We start from the raw sequence: 26360 nt of genomic DNA on the forward strand, positions 1-26360 counted from the left end.
TTTGTGTGTTTGTGCCTCTATATGTTTTTTTTTTGTCCTCCCTCCGCCACCAAATGGGTATGGATTCGCTGAAGCCTCATAGAATCCTAGGCGCATTAAAAGCGACACTGGAATTTATTGAAGGTCCTCTACATACTAATCACTGCATAAGGCTGGATTTATAGACGCAGAATGTTAATTTTGCATTGTTGCGAAATCTACGAAATAAATATGCGAATTTATTAGGACATTATGGATTGCACTTTGTTATTAATAAAATATATATGCGGAGTTACCGTGAAATAAGAGGTTTGGAGTTAGATGAGAAGCATGTCTTATCATATCGATCAGAAGATGAATTACATTTTTTCCGCCATCAAAGGTTCTCAAGGATATAGGAGGCAATTCATATAAAAGTGCAAATCCGTGAATAAGTGCACAAAATGCAAATTTCCGGTTGTATACGGAATCCTTTATATTGTGTTTAACTTTAGGGGCTATGCTGTACACCTCAGGCGCATGAAGAAAATTTCCCCTAAAAAAATTACCATAATCAACGCATTTTCAATTGAATTTGAATTTTCCTGGTACACCCTTTAATCGTATTTTGCGCCCAACGAGCATCCCATACAAGAGGGGTTAGAGAGAGAAAGATTTTTCACATGTAGTCATTAACAATGCAGCAGCTGTAGCGTATTTGATGTAGCTTTTTCAAAATAAAAGGCGTTCAAGTGCCAATCGCCATTTTACTGAAGGCGGAGTTCCACTTGAGCGTTCTAGAACGGTGATTCGATGCCGGGAAACGCATGCCAGATACAGTTGCCAATGAAGAGCATTGCCGAGAGGTTGCTTCTGGTACAGACTGAGACAACAAGACTTTCAGTGTATTTTAATCATCTTCTCCGTGCAGATCGTACAAGGATGCTCCTGTGCTGAAATTATTGATACATCCCAAATTCATTTATCCTTATTAAGTCACCGTGACAAAGTCTCTCTTTTTTGCGAAAAATTTTCTAACCACCACCAATTATACAATTTTTCATTCTAAACGGTTTTTTTTTTATGAGAGTGAATATTCAAATAGTAATTTTAACTATTTCTCTTTTAAGACCCACCATTATCCTGAGATTGCAATCTGTTTACAAATTTGTTCCTATTACATTATTCTTCCATTTTTTTTTATTTGAATGGCTTTGAAATTATTGTTAAGGCCTTAACTATAATTTTCGTTTTAATTGATATTTCAATGGTTATGTTTATTCATTTGGCATTTTATGACTTTTTTTTTTTAGTACATCTCCGTCGTAATTCAGGGAAAAAAACTATAAAAAAGCTAGTATAGATATAGAAAACGCATATTGCATTATAATATGCAAGTAGATGCAGGCATGTGTAGAGGAGAGTAGGTAATAATTAGCTAAGCAAAAAAATAATAATAATTACTGACAGATGAAAAATGAGAGAAGCGAAAATTTGCATAGAGATGCACAATGGACTAACAAGGCGAAGCGTTACACACTAAAAAGCTATGTGTGGAAACATAACCTCTCAAAATGCTCAGAGAGTTTTTCCACACCGGGCCCACTCTTCACGATGCCTATAACAACAAAACAGCGACACCGCAAAGAGAACAAAAACATGTATACAATGGTAGAGGGGGCGCTCCGTGAGTGCCTCCTTGTCATCTTCCCAAACATATTCACGGGGATCGTACTCTTTGCAATACAAAAGAGACAAATGATAAAAAGTACATGGGAGAGGGGAACACCACTGTGGTATCGTTCGTAATCACGCCTAGCCGGCTTGAAATCGATTGTAACTCCGCCTCGAATGTGTAATCAATTCCCAACTGCGAACACCGATTTTTTGACAAACCGAACACCAACGAGGTACCCCGAAATGGGTAAACTGCAACGAATATGGCTTTAGTCGGTCCAAGACCGTTGTCGTGTTTGCGTGTTTTTATAGCTCGCGTCGCGCTCGCGTTTAGTCCCAAACAACACTGTAACAGAACAAAATTCTCTTTAACATTTAAAACATTTTTTTTTTACAAATGGGATTGCATATTTTTGACATTGAATTACTCGTATGTTTATTTATGTGTTAATTTGTGTAAATAATGAGGTATATATCACATTACTACATACCTACATATAAATAAAATAGTAATAAAATATATATTTTTTATATAAATATAAAAAAAGGTGTTTGTGCATATAAAAGAAAATTATGTATTATACATATTACAAGTGCTTCAATTATTGGGATTAACTGTGCAAACGACTCTCATAAACAACTTATCTTCAATTTGTTCTTCATCTATCATCCAAACATTTTATTGACAATATAATGTGATTTATTTGCCATCATCGGTTGGATGCTATCAAGTTCACGCGTTTCCATACCCGCGCGATCTCCATCAATAACCCATTGATGTGAATTATCTTGCCAAAAAAAAAATGATTAGATTACAATATATTGTCGTGCAAATATTTCACCACAAGTACCTACTTCTAGAAGAAGCTAAAAAAAAGTTCTATGATCAAGATATAGGGCAATGAGTTGAATATTTATCTTTTACTAATATATAAAGCTGAAATGTTTGTTTGTCTGTGGCACATGAACTCCTCCGAAACGGCTGGGCCGATCTTGATGAAATTTGGTAGGGGAGTAGAGGGGGTCAATACGAGTTGCAAGCGCTATATGGGATTCCGCCCCAACCCCCCTTTATAGCGCCCCCACAGAAAAATTGATTTTTCCCATTTTCTACCTGCTGAAGGGTCAGATAACGGGATTTTTTTATTTTAAAAATTTTTCGGGGTACCGTATTATTCAATTCATCCCCCTTACTAATATACGCCCCCTTTTATAGCTTAAAATGGAGTTTGCTCACACGTGATTGGGGGCTAGGGTTTACTAGTATATGTATATTTTTAATTCAACAAAATTGCATATCATTAAAAAATGTAGCTCAATTCCGTTGATTTTTCGCAACAATAAATAAAAGGAGATTAGTTTGTAGTTTCTAAATTAACTTGTTTGCGTTTTCTTTATTTGTTCTAAAAATACAAATTGTGCCTTTGGGTTTAATAGGTATATAGTAGTAGGTACCTATTAGTTGAATTCCAAAGGAAGGAAAAGAAAAAAATTCTTAATTTCACAATATTTATTAATAATATTCCATTGACCAATTATATTGTTTTAATGTAATAAACTATCGTGGAAGTATAGAGTCAAATTTTTCACCTTGAATAACTTGGTCTGTGCATAAGAACTTAACAAGCGACGGGGACTTTGACTTTCAAGAAGTCGAGGAGCGGCGAAGCGAATAATTTTCAATGAGAATAGAAAAAAAATATAAATACAATTTCTTCACTTAACCTTCCATCCAACAAATAATCTATATTTATTATAAATTCATTATTTACCTGTTATGAGGTATAATTAACGACACATTTGATGGAAGAGCCAACACCTCCCGGAGCAGGAGATGGACGCCTTAAAAAACGATCGGTCCCGCTTGTTTCAAAACGATCATCATCAATCGATTATTCGAATTTGAAAAATTGAAATCACAGCGTGACTGTATTTCAGTTCTCTCCTAGAGGCATTATGTATCCTATAATATTTTAATGTGTTTGGTGGCGTTTGGAGTGTAAATTGAAAGTTCTCTCTTAGTTTTTTTTTTGTGTAGTAACGGGCTACACACCCAAAGTGTACCCTAAGCATAGACCCAACGTGAGATGAGATGATTCCTACGGAGTTATTGTATTTGTGATTTATTGTTTGGTCCAAAATTAAAAACTTTCTGAATAAATACAAGTGATAATATTGCGCAAAAGTAATGCCTCTACCTACAATGTACGTTGTATTTGCCATGAGTAGACCTTTCGCGGTGCCGAAGGAAATTTTCGAAAGGCCACCACACTGATGAAAGAAAAAAAATGTTTTTTTGAAGAAAAAGAGAAGGAAGTGTACATCGTCATAAATAAAACTTGTAGAATCTTATCGGAGTTTTAATTAAAACGTGTAATACGTCCCCTTTTCTAATCAATTTTCCAAAATATACCTTGTTTGTCAAATTGACTTTTTCAACAATGTAACAAGCTCACGAAAATTGCAAAGAGGCTTCTTTCTTTTTCACCGACATCAAATTCACTATATAGATCGACGTTGAATGTCACACGCCACGTCTAGTTGAGCTGTTTGAAAAAAAATCTAATATTTATTAAAGATGATTTAAAGTGATCGATAAAAGTTTTTTTTTTATATAAAGATAAGAACACCCGAAAATTTTCTTTTATCAGTTTGTATGCACAACCTCACGCACATATCACATCGCGCGACAATAGTTATATATTTTACAAGATATTTCCATCAAGATAAGACAAACGTTACCACTGAGTGGTGCAATATTGGGCCAAAGTATATATAATGTCGTTTTTGTCTCCAAATTTATTTTCACCTATGTACAATACTATCGTAAATACTCAAAGTGGACTCATCAAATACATATGTGAGAGATACAAGGAACCCAAAAAGTATCCAAATTCATATATTAGCCCCGTAGATCGATCGGAGATGATCAGTTCGGTGGTGCGCCGATCGAATATAGCAATCAACTTGTGCGAAGGCAATAAATCATACACTGAGAGAGCCAAAGCTATTGAATGGTTTAAAACGTGTGATTTGAGGTGTTGATTATTTGAAACATAGTTTAACAAATTATTCAATCTCTAAACTCTTGCACTCGCATGCTATATTATATTGTATGTACATATACCTGCTATATATATATAGTATGACGCGATAGAAGTGTAGGTACCATCATTGTGTTCAAAAATACATCAAAATGTCATGTGAACTAGACGTAGAAATGAGTTTTTGCACATCTTAAGGAACACAAAAATCCAGGTAATCTCTATTTGTTTTTATTGCAGGTTAGGAATATTGCTTGAATGGTCTGCGACGACTGCAAGACTCTGGCGCCTAAAATCTTTCCATCACCAATGACCTGGGTGTCAGACATCGTCATAACAATAGAATGTGTCCAAAGTTAAAATTCCCAACTATGTGCTACTCATACTAACAGTGCATCCCTTATTTCTCTTTAGTTCAGTGCAAAAAAAAAGAATAAATAAATAAAAAAAAACGTCGAAAGAGCAATTTCGATGAGTGACTCACAGTGGATATCGGATCAATGTAGGGCAAAACCTAGTTTAGGCTATTAAGACGGGAGAAAAAATCTTTTTTTTTTATGTGATATGATAAAAATTGAGAAACTGCGAGTTTTTCATCCATTAAGAGCTAAAATTTTGAAATTTAAAACCGTCGTTTCGGAGGTATATAAATAGCAAAAATGTATAGAGTGGCTATTATGCGACATGTGAAAAAATTGCGTTTATTGCCTCTCATATGAATAAAACGACTCGGGATTTTTTTCTTGCTTACAATTTATTTCACTCATTTTATGCACAACACGAATTTGATTTAAAACGTGCATCATAAAAGAGACGTGGAGTGTCCGATTGAGGTAGAGATCTCCACTAATTATGACAGTTCTATTTTTCGAAAGTTTTCACCGCATGGGATTCAACCGACAAATTCAGTGAAGATCGAAGAGTATTTAATGATATAGCATTATAAATTTAACTGCAACATTAAAAAGAATTTAACGGGCGAGTAGCTAGGAGGAACATATAAACGCTAAAAAGTGTGAGAGACAGATTGCAGAAATATTTAGATATCAAAAGTAACTCCTGAACTGGCAGAGTTTGCCCTGAATTTGCCCACAAAATATAATCCGTTTGTGTTAATTTTCCGCGAGTTTTCCGTGTGCAACTGTGTTTTCGGGATTGTGGCAACTGGAAGGCATCCTCCCATCGGAGCTGTACACCATGGATATGACATCAACGGCGGAAGCCGCCCGGTGGTATGACAACCCACGCCTGGGCGGCTCGCCAAATGCGGGAGCTGCAACTGCAAGTGGGGCTCATCAGGCTGCGACTGGTGGCGTCGATACGTCCGACATGGGCGCCTTCTATGCATTAGAAAATGGGGGGCATCGGAGGTACTATTCAACCGGATATACACCTCACGGTGAGTTTATCTCTCTTCTATACTCATATAATAATCTTAACGAATTTTCCTCAATCATACTTTTTTCTGATAATCATCCTTTCTATTATTTTTTTTTTATTTTTACCCAAAAATATTTTAAAATTAATTTTTAACCAATTTATAAGCGCATCAGAGATTGATTAAGCTAAAGATATCCAATTCAAGGCTTAAGATGTTGATGATTTGATACAATACACATTCCAACGATTTCTTGCATAGAAAATCGGAAATGAAAAACTTTTAACGATTTTCTGGGAATTTAAATATGGCCGCCAATGGTACCTCTACTGCTAATTTAAACCAGCCGACGGTAAACTATTCGGTGTAACAATACAAGGACCATAAAATTTATATGTTGAAGTTTTTGGCTTCTTCGAAATGTTTCCACCCTTGAAGTCATTGAAGTTCATGAAGCAGTATACCCATCACAAAGCTAACACTTAAGTTTCGACGAGACAAAATAAACTTTTGGAAGCTTTTTTTAAAATTATTTTTATGAGTTATTTTCCGTATTTTTTTTAGAGTTTTAATTACTACTTATTTTGTAGAATTTTCAACATTTAAAAAAGTTTTAAGAACTTATTAAACTTGATTGGTTATATCTAAATCTGAGACTTAAACCTCTAGTCTGTTAGTGATTTAAATTTAAATCCCCAAATTTTTATGATCAAATTTATTTTATAAAATTCTTTTTGCATTTACTGCCGTCTTCTTTATCAAAATTTCTAGTATAAAGAAACAAACAGAAAATTCTTATCATTGCACAAGGTTTTTTTTTCTTTTGTATAAATTAATCCTTAAACCTCTCAAACATATATTTAGAAGATTATAGAACTTTGATTGATAAAAGAAAATTTTAAATGAAAGTATTTAAAAAAATTATTATTAATTTCAATAAAAACTCTTTTAATTGCATTAATTTATGCACAGTGCACACAAAAGTGTGACAACGTATGAAAACTCGCGCGAAAGTTAGAGAGAAAGATTGCAGTGAAGAAGAACTTGGTCAAATGGGTTCCCTGATGGTAAACTATGTCACTAAATGATGTCTCAATATTTTTTTTTTTCTTACCACTTAAAATGCCAAAAATTCAGCAATAGCTTTTTAAATGTACAATCCCCGCGCATTAATGGTATCCAAAGGCACGCCAATAATCATCAAAGTTTGCCATCAAAATTTTATATTAGAAATTTATTGACTTTTGCGTGTTGTGTCTGCAGCAATTTCGTTTAGGTTTTTTTCTCTCTTTCGACTGGAGGAAAAAAGACCATCTTAAACTTATTTAGAACTTCTTCTCCTGGGGTATATTGATTGATATCATTTTCTCTAATTAAAATCCAATTTATTGGGGGTCTTGCCAAAATTGTTTGTTATACAAAAAGTAGCTAATCCAGAGTGTCAATTTTCTATTTGTAGGACATTAAATGGCATCAAAATTTTTAATACCCAATTATAGAGATTGTGAATAGGAGTAGGGTAAAAGGTATTTCTTCGTTTTTTTTTCTTTTTGAGTTTAACGATTAAATTTCCAAGAGGCTTCACAAATAGTCAAATTTTTATGGTGAAACTTTGATGAAATGAACTGATTGCGATTGACTGCTGTTTGGTATTTTAGGAGGACACCGTGCGAGGAACTATCATATACCTAATAGAGAATATAGCAATATATATTTCGTGAAAGACAATTTAAGTTGGAAATTCATTGCAGAAAATTTATATTGGCTGAAAATGGTGAAGACTTGCAAAAGCTCCTCATAATGCAATATCACTTTATTTGGGCTGTTTTGAATTTTTTTCCTCCTCTTCACAAGCCTCTTGCGTGCAAGAAGCAAGTGAAAAAAAATGTACATACATATATGAAGAGACTTCCTTCGCTTAGGCTCATGTTGTGACTCAAAACTTGATGACCAGTCATTACGAACTCGTTACCAAGTCTAGGTAACTATTTTCCTTGATTACTATTGAACTTGAATTTTGCATGTTGCACTTGTTGTAAAATTGTATGAAAAATAATGTGAATGGGGCAATAGCTCAGAGAGACATTTTTTTCTCCTATGTCTTTTCTTTCAAACCCATTGGGAGCTATGAGAGTATGTTGCACAGAAGTCTCGGTATGTACATGAAAAGTAAATTCCTTTTTCGAGAATTGGAACCCCACTAAGAGATGCGTTAATTTATAAAGATACATATTCACAAGGACTCATTTATATTATTTGTAGCTCGTAAATGTCTTGCTGGGCTCCATTTGAGATAAACAGTGAACAGTAGTTACTCCGACAACCACTAATGGGGCACATTAATTTTAAATCGTCCAGCGTGATGCTTAAATTGAATTATCAAATGTAACAAGTTTATGTTGTATGTAAAAAAAAAACGAAGAAAAGATTGAATTCAAATGAGTGTAGGCTGGGTTATTTTGACTCGAGACGACAACTTACTGGAATGAGCATCAAATTTTTCAAATCATTTCACCATCTTTCTACTGGATACCCCCGTAGCAGCGACCAATCTCATTGAATTTATTTTTTGTATCTCACTAAACCATAGGAAGAAATATCTTGTATCTCAATGTAATGAGATGATCTTCATTTGAGTGCTCCATCACCCAGAATTATTTCCTCTCAAATTCATAAAATAGGTTCCAGTGAATTTTTCAAGAAATGTTTTTTTTTTCTTCTCAACCACACACCGGGATCTTTAGAAAAGTCCATATATATTTTATCATTCACATTCATCGTATTTCCCATATTATTGTTATTATTATTATAATTTTTCTATATATGTGCGCCCTTTCAAGCATATTATTTATTCGAAATATTGTGTGTATTATGTATGTATGGCACCTCGATGGGACACTCATTGTGACAAACCTATTTCAGGAGTCCTTATAAATAAATATTAAGTTTTTTTTCTTCTCAGTAATCATCGCGCCACACAACAATAAAAACATCAATGTAGTATAAGAATGCACAAGAAAAAGAAGATGAACAATAAGGAGATAAAAGGGAAGAAGAAAAAAAGAACAGAATTTATATTCGCTTTTGTCACCTTAAAATAGATTTTCTTGTCATTATTGCTGTGCACTTCGTCAATGGAGTTCGAGTCTGTTAAACAGACAAAGAGTAAATTCTTTACAAAAGGAGTGAGATTTCTTCTTCAAAAAAGGGTTTCAATAAATTATATAAATTTTTATATGTAGCTCACCATAAGGACTAGACGTCATGTATACGTTATATGTTTTGCCTGAAGTCTAGGTAGATCGAATGTAAATATTTTTAAGTAAAACAAAAAAAACTCAAGAAATTATTGAATACCTTGTTCTCCCTTCGAAAGAATTATACATTTTTTTTGGTTAATAATAAATTCTGCACACCTTTTGGTATCTGCATGCACCAGCAAGTGTGCCGTCGGCTTCAGAAACTTTCAATTGCTCGCGGAACACAACATAATAACCACACCGTATAAAAAAGTTAACGTGAATAGCGTATACAACATTAACATGATCAATATTTGTGAAAAAAATATAATTATAATGATACTTTTATTGCTCCTGTAATCTAATGCTATATTGAGGTTATTCTCGTCCCTCCCGCCCACAAGAGTTACAGCATTTCTCTTTGATTGAATTGAATTTACTTATTTATTTCCATTCTTATCTAATCATACGCATTTCACTAAACCACACACAATTCATACACTAAAATGTGTACAATACACCCAATATGTGTATATATGGCATGTCCGTATGTGATGGAAACACAATAAACTAATTAAATAATCAAACTAATTCGCGGTATTATCGAGGTGGTTCATTTAATAACAGAGTGGCAACCAATCGTGAAATTAAATGACTTAATCGCACTTCGATTATCGATCGGTTGCTAAATCGATCAATCAAAATCACTTATCTCCATATTTTTTTTGTCGTCACGCTGATCAATGGAAAGAAAATGATTCAAATAAGCTCAAATTGATTATATTGATGCTGTTCTCTGTATTTTGCTTCTCTAAAATGTGATAAAGTGTGTATGTATAACTAATACTGCGCTATAATTTTCATAATAGCCGGTAAGAATGTAAAAATCTGCTGTAGTAGGTATAAAGAATACCTAATGAGATTTTAATATCGTTTGATTTTGTTAGTTCCAACTAGAAACTTTTATTTGATGTACATATATTTCAATAAAATTGTAAGGGAAAATAAATATAAATTTTTATTATGAGAATCATCTTGAAAAAATTCAAAAAATTCCATTTTGACCATAATTTTGATATTTCTATACATTATATTTGTGCATTGTTTGGGAGAATTTTATCATTTTTATAAGTTCTGAATAAACAGAATTTTTAATTTTTTTTTAAATAATATCCGGTATTTTATGACACATTTGGGTAAAATTGACTACTAAGTCCGGCTTAGTTCGACTTAGTTCGTAAGTTAGATTGAAATTTTTAGAGCCAGACTTCAGTTTTTTTAGGCAAGCAAAAAGTTTTTTAGGGTCAGCTTTTAAAGATCTCAAAATTAGAATTAGAATTGACTAAATTGCGACTGAATTCCTCCAACCTAGCGTAGTCCTGAAAAACTTAACCCGGACCTATGAAACTAGTTTGATTTCAGAATTTTAAGCCTAGCTTAAAAAAAAACCTAGAGCTTATCTGAAAAACTTCTGCTTAGCTTAAACGGATTTAGAACAAGGTACATAACTTAAAATCGTTAGGCTGAGCCTAAAAACATTAGGCCTAGCTTGTAAAACCTTGGGCCTGGTTTAAGAAAACTTAAGCTGGACTTAATTGTGATTTTTTTTATTAATTGATGAGAAAAAACGCTTTAATTTAAAGTTTTCTTATAATAAGATAAATTAAGATAAATAAAAACTTAGCAGAAATATTAAAAGAAAAAAATTTTTCCACGTCAGCATTCTTCTTAACGTGTTACAAGTTATCTTCTCATTAAACTTCAGTTTCTTAAAAGTAAAAAAAAATGCAGCGAAAATGTACATATTATTTCCAACATGTAGGTGAACATGCTACTGATTTATTCAACATTTGGAAGTGTGAACTTTTTGGCGATTTCTTCAGCAGTATGCGATGTACGAAAATTGAGTAAAAAGTTTGCATTGAAAAGTGATATATTACTTGTGTAAGATCACATTACACTTACTGCCTCTGTCAAGGGCAGGAAAGGAAGATTGCAAGAAGGGAAGAGCGCACTATTGGATGTTGTATACATTCCAGAAATATTTTGTCCAGTCACTGTGTCTGTCGCGCTGGGGGACCAGGTGTTACCCTCCGCAGTTCAGGAGATCCGCATGTCGCGCGTTCCATCCGCGCGCGATTTGGCTGCGATCCCACACTATGCCCAATAAAATCGGCCACATACTGTGCTTCGATTGAATTTCATATAAACTTTCTTCACCTTTATCATCGATCCTGTCCTCACGTTGTGCCTTTGCAATTCTGCGGAATTGTAACAAAATGTGGAAAATCTTCACTAAATATTGCTATCTCGTTGAATTTATGCGCGATTTCTGGTGGGTTTTTCATATTATACATTTGATTCCCTCCTGACTTGTCCGTGATTTAATTCACACACAGGCAGTGGAGCTCCAGGCATATACTACAGAAAAATTTATCTGCTTACACGGTTGTCAACTCATTTTTCCAAGAATCTGTGTCCACTTATTTTCGCATATAGCTTTCGCATATGTGCTATGTATCAAATGTGGCGACTCTCAACCCTCAGCATTGGCATCGTCTCATGCATACAGCATACATACATAAATATATGTAGTTTGCAAGAAGTGCAGTTTTTATTGCAACAGCTCGTGCTTTAATAAGACAAAGAACTGCTTTTATTATGAATTTGAGGACAAAATGCAGAAATACTCCGTGAGGCGGTCTCCCTTTATTAATTACTTTGAATTTTCAACTGTCTGGCGGTCAATTTACTTTCCGCCCGTCCGTACAATGTTCCACTTTTTCCACAAAATTTTCTCTCCGTACATACATACATTATATATCGCTTTGTGTGCTTAGGAGTATAACAAACTCGCCGTACGAATACAATTTTTATTTCTCGGTGTACTTGAGGGGGAGTTGCAATAATTACTACACACAGACAAACACTTCATTCCTCAGAATTCATCCACTCCATAATCTCAACTCTGTTTTGCTTCACCAATCTCTCAAATGGGATGATTATACAAAAAGTCTCTCTCTCTCTTTGCTTTACTTAGTGGTACCATACATATGTGGATGGATATGCTATGTATGTACAAAAGTTGTCTTGTACGATGATGGCCCAGTGTGCCTGTGGAATTTGATATTTCTTGCGTATTATTTCACTGACTTGGTGCAGCACTGCCGTATAATGACATAATTGTACTAATTAGAGTGTCTTATGCAAGTTACAACAAAACACTGAACCAAAAAATGGACAATAAGTGCTATCAAGAACATGCATTGAATTACTCTCTGGGTCTTTCTCTGTTTTCATGACCATCGGACTCTCAGATACAAATTACAATTCATTGATCCGATGTTGATGTATTATAGGGATAATTCTGAGAACATTATAAAGCTTGAGGTACACCAGGCAGAGGAAGTCTTGTTATGCTATATTCCCTTTACAATCCAACATCCAAACACATACACCTCAATTTGCACCTACCATTTTGGTCAAATTATTGCCCATTTTATCCCTCAACCGTCATAGCTCACCGTAATTGAAAAGCAATGATACGCAACTTCATCGGATTATAGCCATGAGTGAGTATTTTTCGTATTTTTTTTTCAAAGAAAATTGGAAGTTACAAATCAGTATTTTCTCTCTTTGGTATAATTCCGGATGAAACCAAAATCTTTTACCAAGGTCAGTTTTGAAGGAGATTTAAAAAAAAATATTCTGAATTTATTTTTGAAAATTCAGTAATACCTTCGTTGTGATCTAACTGAAAAGTTGTATATTTTTTTCAAAACTTTTTCAGAAAAGGTTCAAGCTTTTCTTAAACCTCATAACTCCTGAAATTGAGCACAATATCCTTTTATTTAATTTTTTCGTTAATTTCTTTAGAAAAATATCACCAAGTGGATAAATTCTGATGTGAATCACGGCTGTTCTATACGATTTTCCTACAAGTTTTCCGCATATATTTTGTAAATGTATGTACGTTAAAACCTCCCGAAAAGAAAAGCTCCGATAAAACTCTAACAAAACTTTTCCACACGCATATTCAGAAAAATGTAGAAAAATCTTGGAGAAAGATTCTATAGAATGGTTAGTGTTTCATACCAGAATCTATCCACTACTATTCTCTAATGAATTACAATTAAAATTATAAAAACGTATAAAGGAAAACAAATCAAAGAAAAATTAAGCAAATCATCAAAACGCAAGCTTCGCGACATTTCTATTAAAATCCAATTTAATAAAATTGTCATAGTGTTGTCGTGTTTGATAGCTGAATAAGCAAATACGATGATTTCCATAAAGTCGACTAGTCTGAATTTAGACTTCTGAGTGGTTTTTTTGGTAAACAATAAATTTCACTTTCAAGCTTCCACCTCCTATGTATAAAGTGTGACCCCCACGCATTCGGCAAATTATATACCTGTCGGCAAGAAAAAAGAAAAAGCTCCCGTATTCAATTTTAATTCACATAAACTGAATTTAGTGAATCACTAATGTACCCGATTGACTTACAAAGTAACTCTTGATCGAGGTGATGCCTCACAGTCTCTCTTCCCCATTATTGTTGCCTTCCTCTCTTGTGTGACATTGTAAAAGGCACCACCGTAAAAATTCCAAGTGTGAAAACACTAATTTGACATTAATTTACCGCAGAGAGAAATAGACTTTTCGCACAGAATAAGATTTTGTCAAGTGAAATGCCCGAAAAAGGTTTTGATGAGACAATTTCCACGACGATATATACCACACTTTATACTTTAACTAGTCAACCCGAGCCCCCAATCACGTGTGAGCAAACACTATTTTAAGCTATAAATATAGGGCGTAAAAATCCCGTTATCTGACTCTTTAACAGGTAGAAAATGGGAAAAAATCAATTTTTCTGTGGGGGCGCTATAAAGGGGGGTTGGGGCGGAATCCCATATAGCGCTTGCAACTCGTATTGACCCCCTCTACCCCCCTACCAAATTTCATCAAGATCGGCCCAGCCGTTTCGGAGGAGTTCATGTGCCACAGACAGACAAACAAACATTTTCAGCTTTATATATTAAGATACCCGCGTGCATGACACATAAACTTTTCACTATAGCTCCTATAACAACTATTGTTATGTCAGTTGGGGCTCTAAAACAATTTTGCTTTTTGCTGCTGGATGATGGAATCTGAGAGTTGTGCGTTTTAACAAATATAATTTTGTATATATACCTACATATATGTACAACATATGTATGTAGGGAAAAAAAGAGAGCATGTGTATTTGAGCGGAAGCAAACATTATGATTCTTGCCACTTGCTGGGTGAGAGATTTAATCAACACCCAAATTAGCATCAAATTGTCGTTTATATTACAAATTGCTATTAGAACATTTTATTGATACATATCAATAGTGCTTAAAGAGCATGTACATAAATAATATTTAGAATTACAACTGAAACCACCCGAAATAACCCATGAAAATCAACGAGATGAATTTATTTACTATGCCACAGATAAGAAATTCATTGACTCATAATCCGATGAGTGAAACGACAGAAAAAAAAACAATGTTTTCGGCTATGTGAACGGGTTTTGTTTTTGGGATTAATTAAAGACAATACAGAAAATAATGAAAACAAATAGAATTCAATGTTGTATTAAAAATCGCATTTTTATTATTTCTTTTGTAAAATTTTTGAGAAATAATTCATTTTACAAGAGCATTAATAACTTTTAAAATTCAAAATGATTTTGTGTTTGAATTTGGACGATGGAGGGTTAACCCTTTCATGACCAATTGAGAATTTTTTGTATAACAGGAAATTTTATGTAGGGGAACGTGGCCCAATTCGGACCCCCTAAATTCTGTTTCAGAAGGATTGAAAAAAGTCATATTAAAATGAATTAAATCTTCCCAAGTTTGGTACCATTGGAAAGGTCATTTAATAGGCTAACTTTGTTCCATAGATGCAAACATTCTAACTCTTACCTGTTCTGAGAAATAATGTAATTAAAAAAAGTTGCTAAAATTGCACTTTTTCACCACGGTGTTCTAATTGCGACCCCCCGAGTGTTCCAATTGCGACCCCCTGTTTTTGCCGTAATTTGTGGGTTTTTCACTAGTAGATCACTTTTATCACTACTATAAATAGGAAAAACACCATGAATTACCCGGAAAAGCTGGAAAATCAAGAATTTATTTTCAATTTTCCCCACATTTGTTTTGACATTTCGCCCTCGAGGTGACTACACACACTTTCACACACACCGACAATTGCGCACTCACTGACGTAATTCGCAGAAAATCCACGAAAATTCTTCTGAGGAATGCGTAAATTACACTAACTGCATTCCCCTTTGGCTTTAGGAACATTTTCACTGCGAAAAAACTTTCAATAAACGTGAAAAAATATTGATTTTCCCGAAATCAAAACACAGCGCGGTCTGTGTGAGAGAGACACTTCCACACCACTACACGCATGCGCGACTGCTTTACCGTGGTGAATGGTGGAAATAGACGGTCCGAATTGAAACATTTTGGGGGTCGCAATTAGACCATTCTGCATGTATTACATTTTCACTTAATTACTTAAAATACCTAAAATCTTTCAAAAAATTGTAAATCAAGTAATAAACTAGACCCTCTAAGCTACAGAAACGCGGCATAATATGAGACATAATAGTGGGAAAAAAACTCATATCAACTTAGTTTCTAAAATCAGAAAATGTCGGCCAAGTGCTGAAAATGAATTTTGATTTTTAATTCGTCCTGTTGTGTACCAAATTAATTTATTTTAGGCGCTAACATTACCTTACTATAATATCTTCATAATGTAGTGAAACTAATTTTATAATATTTCGTCATTTACGAGAAAAAGGGGCGGTCGCAATTGGGCGGCGGTCCGATTTGGGCCACGTTCCCCTAATATTTTAATCAGTTTATTTGGAATGAAGGAATTATTTTGCCTTGCTTTCCAAAATACACATTGTGGGAGCGTTTATCATAAACAAATAGAGTAAACGGGGGTAAATTTGGCCATGGAAATGGAACATCTAAAAAGACATTTTTGAAAAATTAATATGTAGGGGAGAGCGGGGTTAAAAAAGTCACTAAAGGGTTTAGAAAAAGCTCAAAATATAATATTTCCCAAACAGATAAAGCGAAATGAATAGCTCAATTCTTTAGGATATTTCTTGCCCTACAACTCTTTCTCAGATCATTTTGTTCTATCCCCAGCACACCTTCAGCAGCCACCACGCGGTCCGTGGCGGTCATGGGTGGCCCCTGTGGCGCCACCAGACAGCCACCACACGGTCAGGTGACATACAAATGGGGAATAAATCGTGACCGGTCACTGTGACGTCCCCTCTGTGGATGGCTCGTGGCTACGGCGCAAGCATCCAAAAAAATTTCCCACAAAAATATCCCAAAAATATTCTTTCAAAATATATTTCTACAACATACATAGAGGGCATGGCGATGGTATATTCCCTCATGAAATATACAATAATATGTCAAAGAATTATCATAACTTTGTAATCAGATTTTCGGGGTATCAACCATTCAGAAATAAATGCGATATCCACTTTACGTCTTGAAATTTAATGAATAATCTCAAAATGCGGGTCCTAAATGTAATTTTATTAATTAAATGAATTAAAATTGATGATTTTTGGGGTAAAATAATAAAATTGCAAAAAATTGATCAAAACCTAAACTAAACCCTTTTTGAAGGGTCCTGACATTGTTTTATGCCAATAAATGTCCAGGATTATAAAGAAAATGAGATTATTTGTAATGATATTTTTCCACGTGCTTCATATGGGCTTAATAGGGAACCATTACCAACATTATTCTCGCAGGCTTATGTAAAATAGATAGCTATTGCAAAGACTAAAAACTGAAAATACGCTGTTTTCGAGACTTAAAATAATATGAATTTTCTGCAAACAAAATGAATTCTTATATTTTACTGGAAAGTTTAAGAGTTTTTTTGCAAAACATTTGGGTATTTCCAATATTAACATTATGCATTGATACCCATGTGCTGCTCGAATTGCTACCTGGAGCATAATCTTTTAGTTTTCCTTACTAAGCCTTTCGGCAGTACAATACCATAAAACCCATTTATTACCTGCAATTGTCTCAACTAAAGGAAAATACTTACAGTAATATTTGTGTCAAAATTTTTACCTAAATTCATACCTAAGATTAAGATTGAAAATTCTGTTTAACGTGATATTTAGCAGGTGCGGTAAAACATTATTTTCTCTCTTGAACGTACTCAAATATCGATATAGTGGTTTATATTTTTTAAAGATAATTTATTTTCTGACAAAAATAATGAATAACTATGATTTTTGGTTTGAACGATCACAAAAAATATAATTAGTAATTAGTGAGAGCATTGATAAAATGGAATTAAAAACGCGAAAAATTTAATAAAGTATCTTCGGATAATTTTTAATTATTTAAATTAATGTAAAAGCATATTTTTATTCAAAAATATAAAAATATTTTTTTTCTAATATTTTTATTTTAATCTCATTTGGCATTGATCTCCCGGAGAATCATTGATCTTGTGAGTGAAAAGCATCGCTGTGACGTCATGCACTTCTTAGGATCGCTGTGGCCGTGTGGTGACCGCGTAGTGGCCGTCCACGTGGTTCGCGCACCGCTTGCGGATATATATTTCTTTCACTTTTCTATCCTTGTCTCCCTAATGCGTTTTGGGTCTGTCACCAAGTAATCTTCTCTAATGTGTAAGAAGAGTATAGGAATATGACGTTTATGTGCCTCTCTTTCACACAAAAATATCTCAACATAACTAGCGCCGCGGTGGTGGCTCAAAAAATTATTTTGGGAAATTTCCCAAAGTAGGAGCCACAGGGCGGCCACGAACCAAAAAAAAGGGGACCCCCTGTGACTTTACTTTTGTGGCTGATTAAAAAAAATTTTTTTTCTTTGTATTTTAGATAAAATGATATTTATCAGTTGTTATCAACATACTAAAGATGCCCAGATATTTTATTTTCAAGAAAAAGCTAAAAAACTGCTAATATTTCACATAAATTGTAAACGTCTCGTCCTCGCTGTGGCTGCTCTGGGACCCTCTCGTGGCCGTTTTTACAAAAATGTTTAATTCTCTTAAAATTCTATACTTTTCCGATTGATATCGATTTATAAGTAATCTCTATCTGAAATTATAAAGTTTCTGTTACATTAAATTGGTGTTAAATACGTGAAATACGATTTTCAAGATTCATTGAATTCTGCATGGTCACAATTTGCAACCATTCGTGGGTCCCCTGTGGCCGCCAATTTCGGTCACGGCAAAAACTGAAAGAGCCACGAATTGGGACTGTCTGGTGGCGCTACTGTGGATCCCCGTAGCAGCCACAGGAGCCACAGCCACAAGAGGCTAGCTGGGTCTAGCTAGGAAATATGATATTTTCGGCTTTTTCCAAACCCTTAAGTGACTTTATTAGCCCCGCCCTCCCCTAAGAAATTTCCTATATGTAAAATTGTAAGTTAATTAAAATGAATTATTTTTGACAAAGATTAATATAAAACTTTTACTATCTTTTAAAACTCATTTTCTTAAGTAGAAAATGTTGTAGGTCCAAGGTAAAGAAAATAACAAAATTTCCATGTCTTTTGGAAAATTTTAGCACCGCCCTTAAAGGTTTAATTTAATATGGTTAAAGGTACCAATATTTTTCAAATAAATCATTGTTTAAAAAAAATAACATGCTAAAAATACAAATACAAAAAAAGAGAATTTAATTTGCAGTGAAGAACTATTTGTTTGTATACATGAATAACCCAGTTTTTCCTTTTCAATTAATGTAACGTGTTGTAAAAAAAAGTATATTTCTTCTTTCATTTTGCGATTCATACACGCGTCATAATCGCAATTAATTTCCATTCATTATCATTAAATGTTAGACACTTGTTTACACAGAGAAACTATAGCTAACAAGAGTCTTAAGTGCGAAGAGAAAAAAACTGCAATATTCAATAAAGCGAATATTCTTATAAGGGACTTATTCACATGGAGACAAAAGAACTTTAGTTTGTGTATTCAAAGTAATTAATTAAATTACAAATTAGGCTTGTGCGTGAAGAGCGAGAGACTGCAATTTGGCATACTTCGTGGAAAAAAAAACAACAACAAGAAGACTTACTCCAAGGGAGCCTTCTTCACCCGTCAAAGTTAGTTATTTGCCAAGCTAATGCAATTTAAATAGTAGAATTTCTTTCATAGGTATATACACACAGCAGCACATATCAGAATGCTGAACCTCGGCGTATGGAAAGAAGAGTTTTCACTTTCCTTAGACACGCCATGTCTTAATCGTCAATAAATATTCATATGCATTCATGAAATAATGTTGTGCATTTGTGTTAAATGCACAACATTATGCAATTCCATACATACATGCAATTTATGCAATTCACATTAAAATAAAAAAAAAAGAAAGAAAGAATACCATAAACTCAACACAAATTTCATTGAATGGCTAAAAACATGCGGAGTAATTTTGAGGCGTGCAGCGAAGAGAAATTATTGTAGTGCAAAATGTTCTATGGGTTGTTATTTGTTAGAGCACAAGCAAGCTTTTTTGTGAATGGATTTGGGGATTATGAGTGAAAATTTCGGATGCGATTCAAGATGCATCGATGAGAGTCAAGTTCAAAAGATTATCAACCAGCTGGCATCATGTGTGTGTACGTACATAATTGCTAAATGTGAAACCGCAAAGGTGCTCCTGGGCTTCATTTCTCACAGAATCTCTCTGTGTGCGCCTGCCTCCTCTGCTGGTTCGGATATGGCCACCCCGACAAGTTCACATTGGGCGGCAGCAGCAATAAAATACCAAAGTGCAATAAATAAATTGCCAATGAGACGAAGGGGACAGCCATCTATCAGTCCGGGAATAAATAAAGCACGTCTTACCGGGGAACAATACAGAGCACACCGATGGGGCACATCAAGGAGGAACAAAATGATACAGAACTAACAAGCTTTGTAGACGATTTTTCTTCCTCACTCCATGCCATAAGTGGTACATATGCATATTCGTGTATGCGTGAATATTTGATGGGAAAATGAGCAATAAAAGCACTTGAATTGCATCTCGACATCCCACAAAAGATATGGGATGCAAACGGACGAGGGATACACACCGAAAAAACCCAATGACTATACACAGGGATGACACACGAAGAAGATGAATGCGTTCTTGGTCGTACTGGAGTATTGTCATATATATTTATATACGTACAAACTTACACATAGTGTGATCGATCAAGGAGCCTATATAATCAAAGAAAACTCTGTAGGTACATACTCTGTTAAAATTGAACAATGTTAATTAAATAATTTTGGTATTTTTAAACATCTTAACATTTTTTTTTTTCAATTTACATCTGAAAAGGATGTTATGCACGCGTTATAAGGAGCTTACCATTGGTGTACTAATTTTTCCAGCAGAAGCCTGATATAGACCCAATTTTTCATGAAAGTCAGTGATATCTCAACTTAGGACAGCTGGAACAGCTAGAAAAATACTTCAATCTCAAAATTTCTGGCACCACTTGTCAAGGAATTTATTTGATGAGAACCTTCGATTCGATTAATGCTGTAAAATTAATTTAAAAAATATCAAAGCTTTGTTTTGGCACAAATTTCCATTGAGACAAAGAAGATTTTTTTAAGAAATCGTTCCCCATTAATTTGCTTGGCTTCACTAAAAAGTATGTCACCCTCTGTATTTTTTATTACTAAATTAGTATTAGGAGTGATTAAAATATTAAAGTACAAGGAAAGCTTTAGGGGTTTTCCTAACTACTAGTTTTCCTGAATTTTAGCTTTCCCGCGTTTTCCAGAAAATATTACCTTCCTTATCACAAGAATTTAATTATGTTTGATAGCTTATGTATGTCAAAGGTACTTTAGGTAATGAGGTACTTTAACAAAAGAAAATGTCGAATTTTCTCAAAGAAAAATCCTTTCAGCATAATTCCTCAAGATTCGATTTATGTATACATGCATGCGTAAATCAATTGAGTGCAGATGGAACTACCGTTTTTGAATGTGTAAAGAGAACAGAAAGTTATTCACTTTTCATTTGATTGACGGCTGATTAAACCGCGAGAGACCTCCAAGTGCCCTGTCCATTGTTGGATGCTTTGATGCCTCTTTAGTCACACAAGTCCCACAAGCCAGCACAGGGTTTATAAATGGGGAAGATGTGCAAGAAGGCAAAGGAATTTATTCGATTGTAAAAATATGTCCATACCGATGTGTTTGTGTGTGAAATGCAATCTGAAGCTATTTGGAGACTTCGGAGGATTTTTTGGGGAATTGACACCCCGTCCGTTGGAATTTTCGGGATGATTTTGATTGGTGCAGAATTAATAAGGTACAGCAGTAAATGGCGTATCTTGTGTGACATCTCGCTTCAAAAATTCTTCTTTTCGGCACATCCAATATCAACTGTGGCAATAGCACCACCAACCGTATTGTCATATGAATTATGATTTCTTTGTCTTCCCAATTGGCGGAGGAACTGCTGTGGAGGAGAGAGAATCCAAAATTCGTGGATGCATTGTAAATTCAAATTTACTCCCGTATGTGTGCCTCCACCATTCTGGATCATCCGCATGAAAGATCTCTCTAAGCGCGGGGCAAAAAGGGGCGAATGTTTTGTGATGAGAAAAAAGACGACCACACCGGGGATTGAGCAGGAATCGTAGCTGCGATATGACGTGTCGACCAAAATGTTCCCTTTTGAATCCGAATCTCCTCTCTATGATAAATTGACGGCAGATCGCTATCGCGGTCGAAGCGATTGATATTTTGCGGAACAGCAGCCACCGGCCGCTAAGATGAACGCGATAGTTCTTTTTTCATTCATTACTGCACCACCAGCAGTAGTCTTTCACGCTAGAGTTGCTTACGACAAAGATCGAGAATGCGAGATCGCCAATTTATCATCTACAAAAAAAATTAAAGAAAAATAATAAAAATAACTACACCTTTCCAGCTGAACGTTAGGCTACACTTGCGGTGGTGTGAAATGTAAAATTAGGACGTCAGAATCATAAATTCAGCAATTTACTCTCTTGAAAAATTCACTTTTAAAAAGATCATATAATTAGTTTTCTCTAAAACAGTTAAGGTGGATGCACAGCATAAAATCTTAGATTTGAAAAAAAAGAAGGAAAAAAGCCTTACCTTTAAAGATCTCTTTGTTATTGTCAGTTATTAATGGTTTATGGAAAAATAAAGTTGAAGTTTACTCAAAGTCAGGAAATATTAATTGTAGGAGATAATTAGGAAGAGTTATTATTAAATTTCTTCAATCGTAATCTCTTTGTTTGCAAGGAAATCTTGTGCAATTTGTGTGAATCTTAAGAGCGTGAAGTTGAATTCTGGTGATACGATCACATGATAGGGAGGTAGAATCGATAATACCAGAAACAAGGTATTAATCTAACTAACTAATCTACTAATCTAACTAACTGATCTACTAACCTAACAAACTTCCGATTAAAAACTTTAGGGATTTAATGCTGCTCAATATGTTGATCGGTTGCATCTGAAAATTAATACACCCCTATTCCGAAGGAGTCCTCACGTTATGTTAACCCGAAAGCCCCTACGTTTTCGTATTACGAATAACAGCACTCACATGAGATGATAGGCCAAAATTTTATTTCTTCCCTCTAAATATTTCATTATCTCTATTAATAAAAACATAATTTAAAAAATAAATAAATAAAATATTATCTATAAAAAATCCTTCATGTCCATTTCAACTTTAATCCTGCACCGAGTTTTGGATGAATTGAATTTTCGAATAAATCTCAACTATGTCGATGACGGCGAGTAAAACATTTGAATGGGTGCGAGAGGGAATCATAAAAATTCATGTTTTCGAAAATTCGATTGTTGTCGAGATTCGCTATACAAAATATAAATTCGGGGCCACATATTGAGAGTGTTGAAATAGCCGCCTGTGTGAGTCTCGCGACAAGAGAGGACCTCCTGGAATTCTGAATAAATTCGCGATCAATAATGGGGCATTTATCTTACTTCTCCTTTTTTTCCGGTCGCACAGTTGATTTAATGCGCCCTCCAGATTGTGTGCGTGCGTTTTGATGGAGATGATCTCCCTTTTGCTAACTAGAGATAAGATGCAATTTCACTCGCTACCCCGCGTACCCCTATACATAATGCCTTTTTATTCCTTGTTCCACCTCAATCTTTTACTACTTATTTATTATCATTGTTCTTTCGTTGCTATACATTTTGTTGTTATTCCACTCAATTCGCAGTCACATCTCTGGCGCATAATAAAGGGAACCCATATAGACCTCCACATTTTCTATATATACTCATGACGATTTTTTTGTGGTTGTTTCGATGCTCTCATGGGGGAGTGTTCTGAGAGAAAAAAAAACTGCACATTCACAGCAAAAATCACACGACCTGTAATTTAATTTGCTAGACGACGAGGGAAGCATAATAAAGGAAAATATTATTTTCATGCTGAAGAGCAAATTGCAAAATTTCCATGTCTATACTTTTTTCCAAGTTAGTTTTTCTTGTAAATTCCCAATTCGATGATCTTAGTTGCCTTCATCAGGCCCCCATTAAATCAATGAAAAATCCTCCGCAATAAATTAAGCCTAATACTTTTGTTAATTGTTTTATTTTTTATGCTTCAAGATCGTTTGAGAATCCAAAACCATGCACATTCCTTTCAAAAAAAATTATTATTTTTTCGGAAAAGAAGTATAAATTAATTTTTGACACGGTTTCCTTAATTAATTAAAATATTATAATTTCAAAGAAAAATTCTATTTTTAAATGGCCTCTATATAGTTTCTCATTGAGAAAAAAATTTCTCTTTAGTCCGCCCCATAAAGAGCAATGCGCACCAAGGTGGCATAATATGAATTTCAAAGTTTTGCTACACTTCCTTTTATCATTTTATAATGAAGTTCCGTACGTGAATTTGAAAACAATTAAATTTACTGAATATGGCAATTTATCAAAAAAGCATTCGAAGTGAAAAAGCTTCAGTGGAGTGAATTTTGTATTGTGTAAAAGAAATCATAAAGACAAAGAGGGATACACGACGTCATCATCACAAGGTGTGAGACTTTTTGGCGGACACTCTTTTATTCATTGAGCCATAAGACGAGCTATTGTAACCATTAAACTGAGTGGACTTTAACCAAAAATTTTTGCATTTTTCTCACACGCAGCCACGAACCATTCTGTCAAGTACGCGCATATAAAGTCATTTTGGGGCATAATTTGAAGAAAAAAAAACTTTATTCCACCACGCATTAATATTTTTATGCGAAGATTTTTATAAGGTTCCATTTATTTGGATGGCGGCAAATATAAATTGTTCACGGAAGAGGTTTTGGTGTCAGAGGAATAGACGTAAAAGAGATACGCGAAGACAAAATTGATCATTTGTTGTGGAAGAACGCAAAGGCTCTGCTTGGCTGAATTCTTGATGCCTCCCCTGAATTCGTTCACCTGGTGCGAGCTTGTTCTCTTGCACTCTCCTGCGCCTCACTTGAGTACGCTTTGACATACACCTTCTCTGAATACCTACTTTTTTTTCCTTTCTCTCCTATCCCATACCTCATTCACGATGGTGAATTTTACATAATTATGGATATTTTTCATTAAGGCGCCCAACTATATAACGCCCACGCAAGTGACCATTCCCTGATCCCATCCTCCTACCCACCTTCGTCCCCGGGTGACAAATTGCAAATGCACACCGTACCGAAGTGATTAGTTTTCCACGATGGTGACAACGTAAGAGCTCTAAGGCGGAGAGGCACGAGTGTCACCAAATAAACGCCAATGGGACAATTTAATTAAGATAAAATTATATAGAGATCGAAAAGCATGCAGCCAATTCCGAGAATATAGATATTTCCTAAGCGAAAATTCACTTGCATTTACTATTAGAGAACATTTCGCATTTGCATAAGGAGAAAACGAGCTTATCGATGTATATAGATATTTTTGTGAGTATGCATATACTAATATCAGTGACTTCTACGTCATACAAAGACGTGCTCTGGTTAATTAAAACTTTCAGGTAATTAGCCGATAAACCAAAATTAATAGAATTATTTTGACTTAAAGGCCCTTAATATTTATACAGTATTCATTACTAAGTCCGGCTTAGTCTGTTTCTTAACCAGGTTGATGTTTTTTAAGCTAAACATACTATTTTAAAGCTAGACCTGAATTCTTTATGTTAGACATTGTATATTTTTGACTAGATTTAAGTTATTCAGCTAAGCCTAAATTTTTTAGGTTTAGTGTTTTTTTACAAATTTAATTGTTTTCGGCCATCTAAATTGGTAAAAACCATTAAAAATTACATTCAGCGTTAATTAGGCCTAACTTTAAGACCCTAGTAGACTGACTTTAAAAAGTTAAAAAAAAGAATCAAAGTTTGTTTTAAGAAAATTTAGCATAGCTAAAAAAAACTTAGAAAACCTAAGTCTTGTTTTAAGAAAAATTAAGGCCTAGATTAAAAAATTAAAGCTAGAATTAGTAGTGAATTACACTTAATAACTATCTAAACTTCTAAAATAAACTAAACTATTTAAATTAACTTTAAGCCGAGCCTTTAACCTACCAATTAAAAAGTTAATTGGTTAGTAAATCTTGTTCTAATTCCAAAATTATTTGAGAATGTGATTTGAATAAAGTTCTATTCAAAGATGTGATTTAGATGTTAGCTAAGTTTAAATACTAAGAATCTTACTGAAAATCTCAAATTCTATACAAAACCTCTGCTATCCAGACATAAAGATAATTTTGTAAAACATAATTTTCTCCAGCAGTGTTTTGTTTTCCTAACAAAATGATATAATGCCATGTTATACAAAAGTCTAGATAAATGTAGAAGTCACTGGCCCAATAACCTGTGCTGTGCAGCAGTGGTTAACCCGGGCCAGAAAGTCAACACTATTGCACAGCAGAGAGAGAGATGAAGTACAATGTCCGATATAAATTTTATCGGTTCACCTCGAATCG

At 34.4% G+C, this 26360-nt stretch overlaps 1 protein-coding gene across 13 annotated transcripts in view; it reads left to right on the forward strand.

Annotated features, from left to right (window-relative positions):
- Positions 1-1906: 1906 nt before the first annotated feature.
- The window catches only part of LOC129793549 (GATA-binding factor C), a 63022-nt gene continuing 38568 nt past the window's right edge, over positions 1907-26360 (forward strand). For 6 of the 13 annotated variants that reach the window (XM_055833667.1, XM_055833700.1, XM_055833682.1 and 3 more), the window contains exons 1-2: positions 1907-2103; positions 4920-6078. In XM_055833667.1, coding sequence (XP_055689642.1) covers positions 5877-6078 — 202 coding nt within the window. In that variant the 5' untranslated portion in view covers positions 1907-2103; positions 4920-5876. Of the gene's footprint in view, positions 2104-4755; positions 4797-4919; positions 6079-26360 lie in introns of those variants that run through there. The other 7 variants (XM_055833744.1, XM_055833722.1, XM_055833661.1 and 4 more) reach the window with 7 other exon arrangements.

The sequence above is a fragment of the Lutzomyia longipalpis genome, chromosome 1, assembly GCF_024334085.1.
Source record: "Lutzomyia longipalpis isolate SR_M1_2022 chromosome 1, ASM2433408v1".
Classification (NCBI taxonomy): Eukaryota; Metazoa; Arthropoda; class Insecta; order Diptera; family Psychodidae; genus Lutzomyia; species Lutzomyia longipalpis.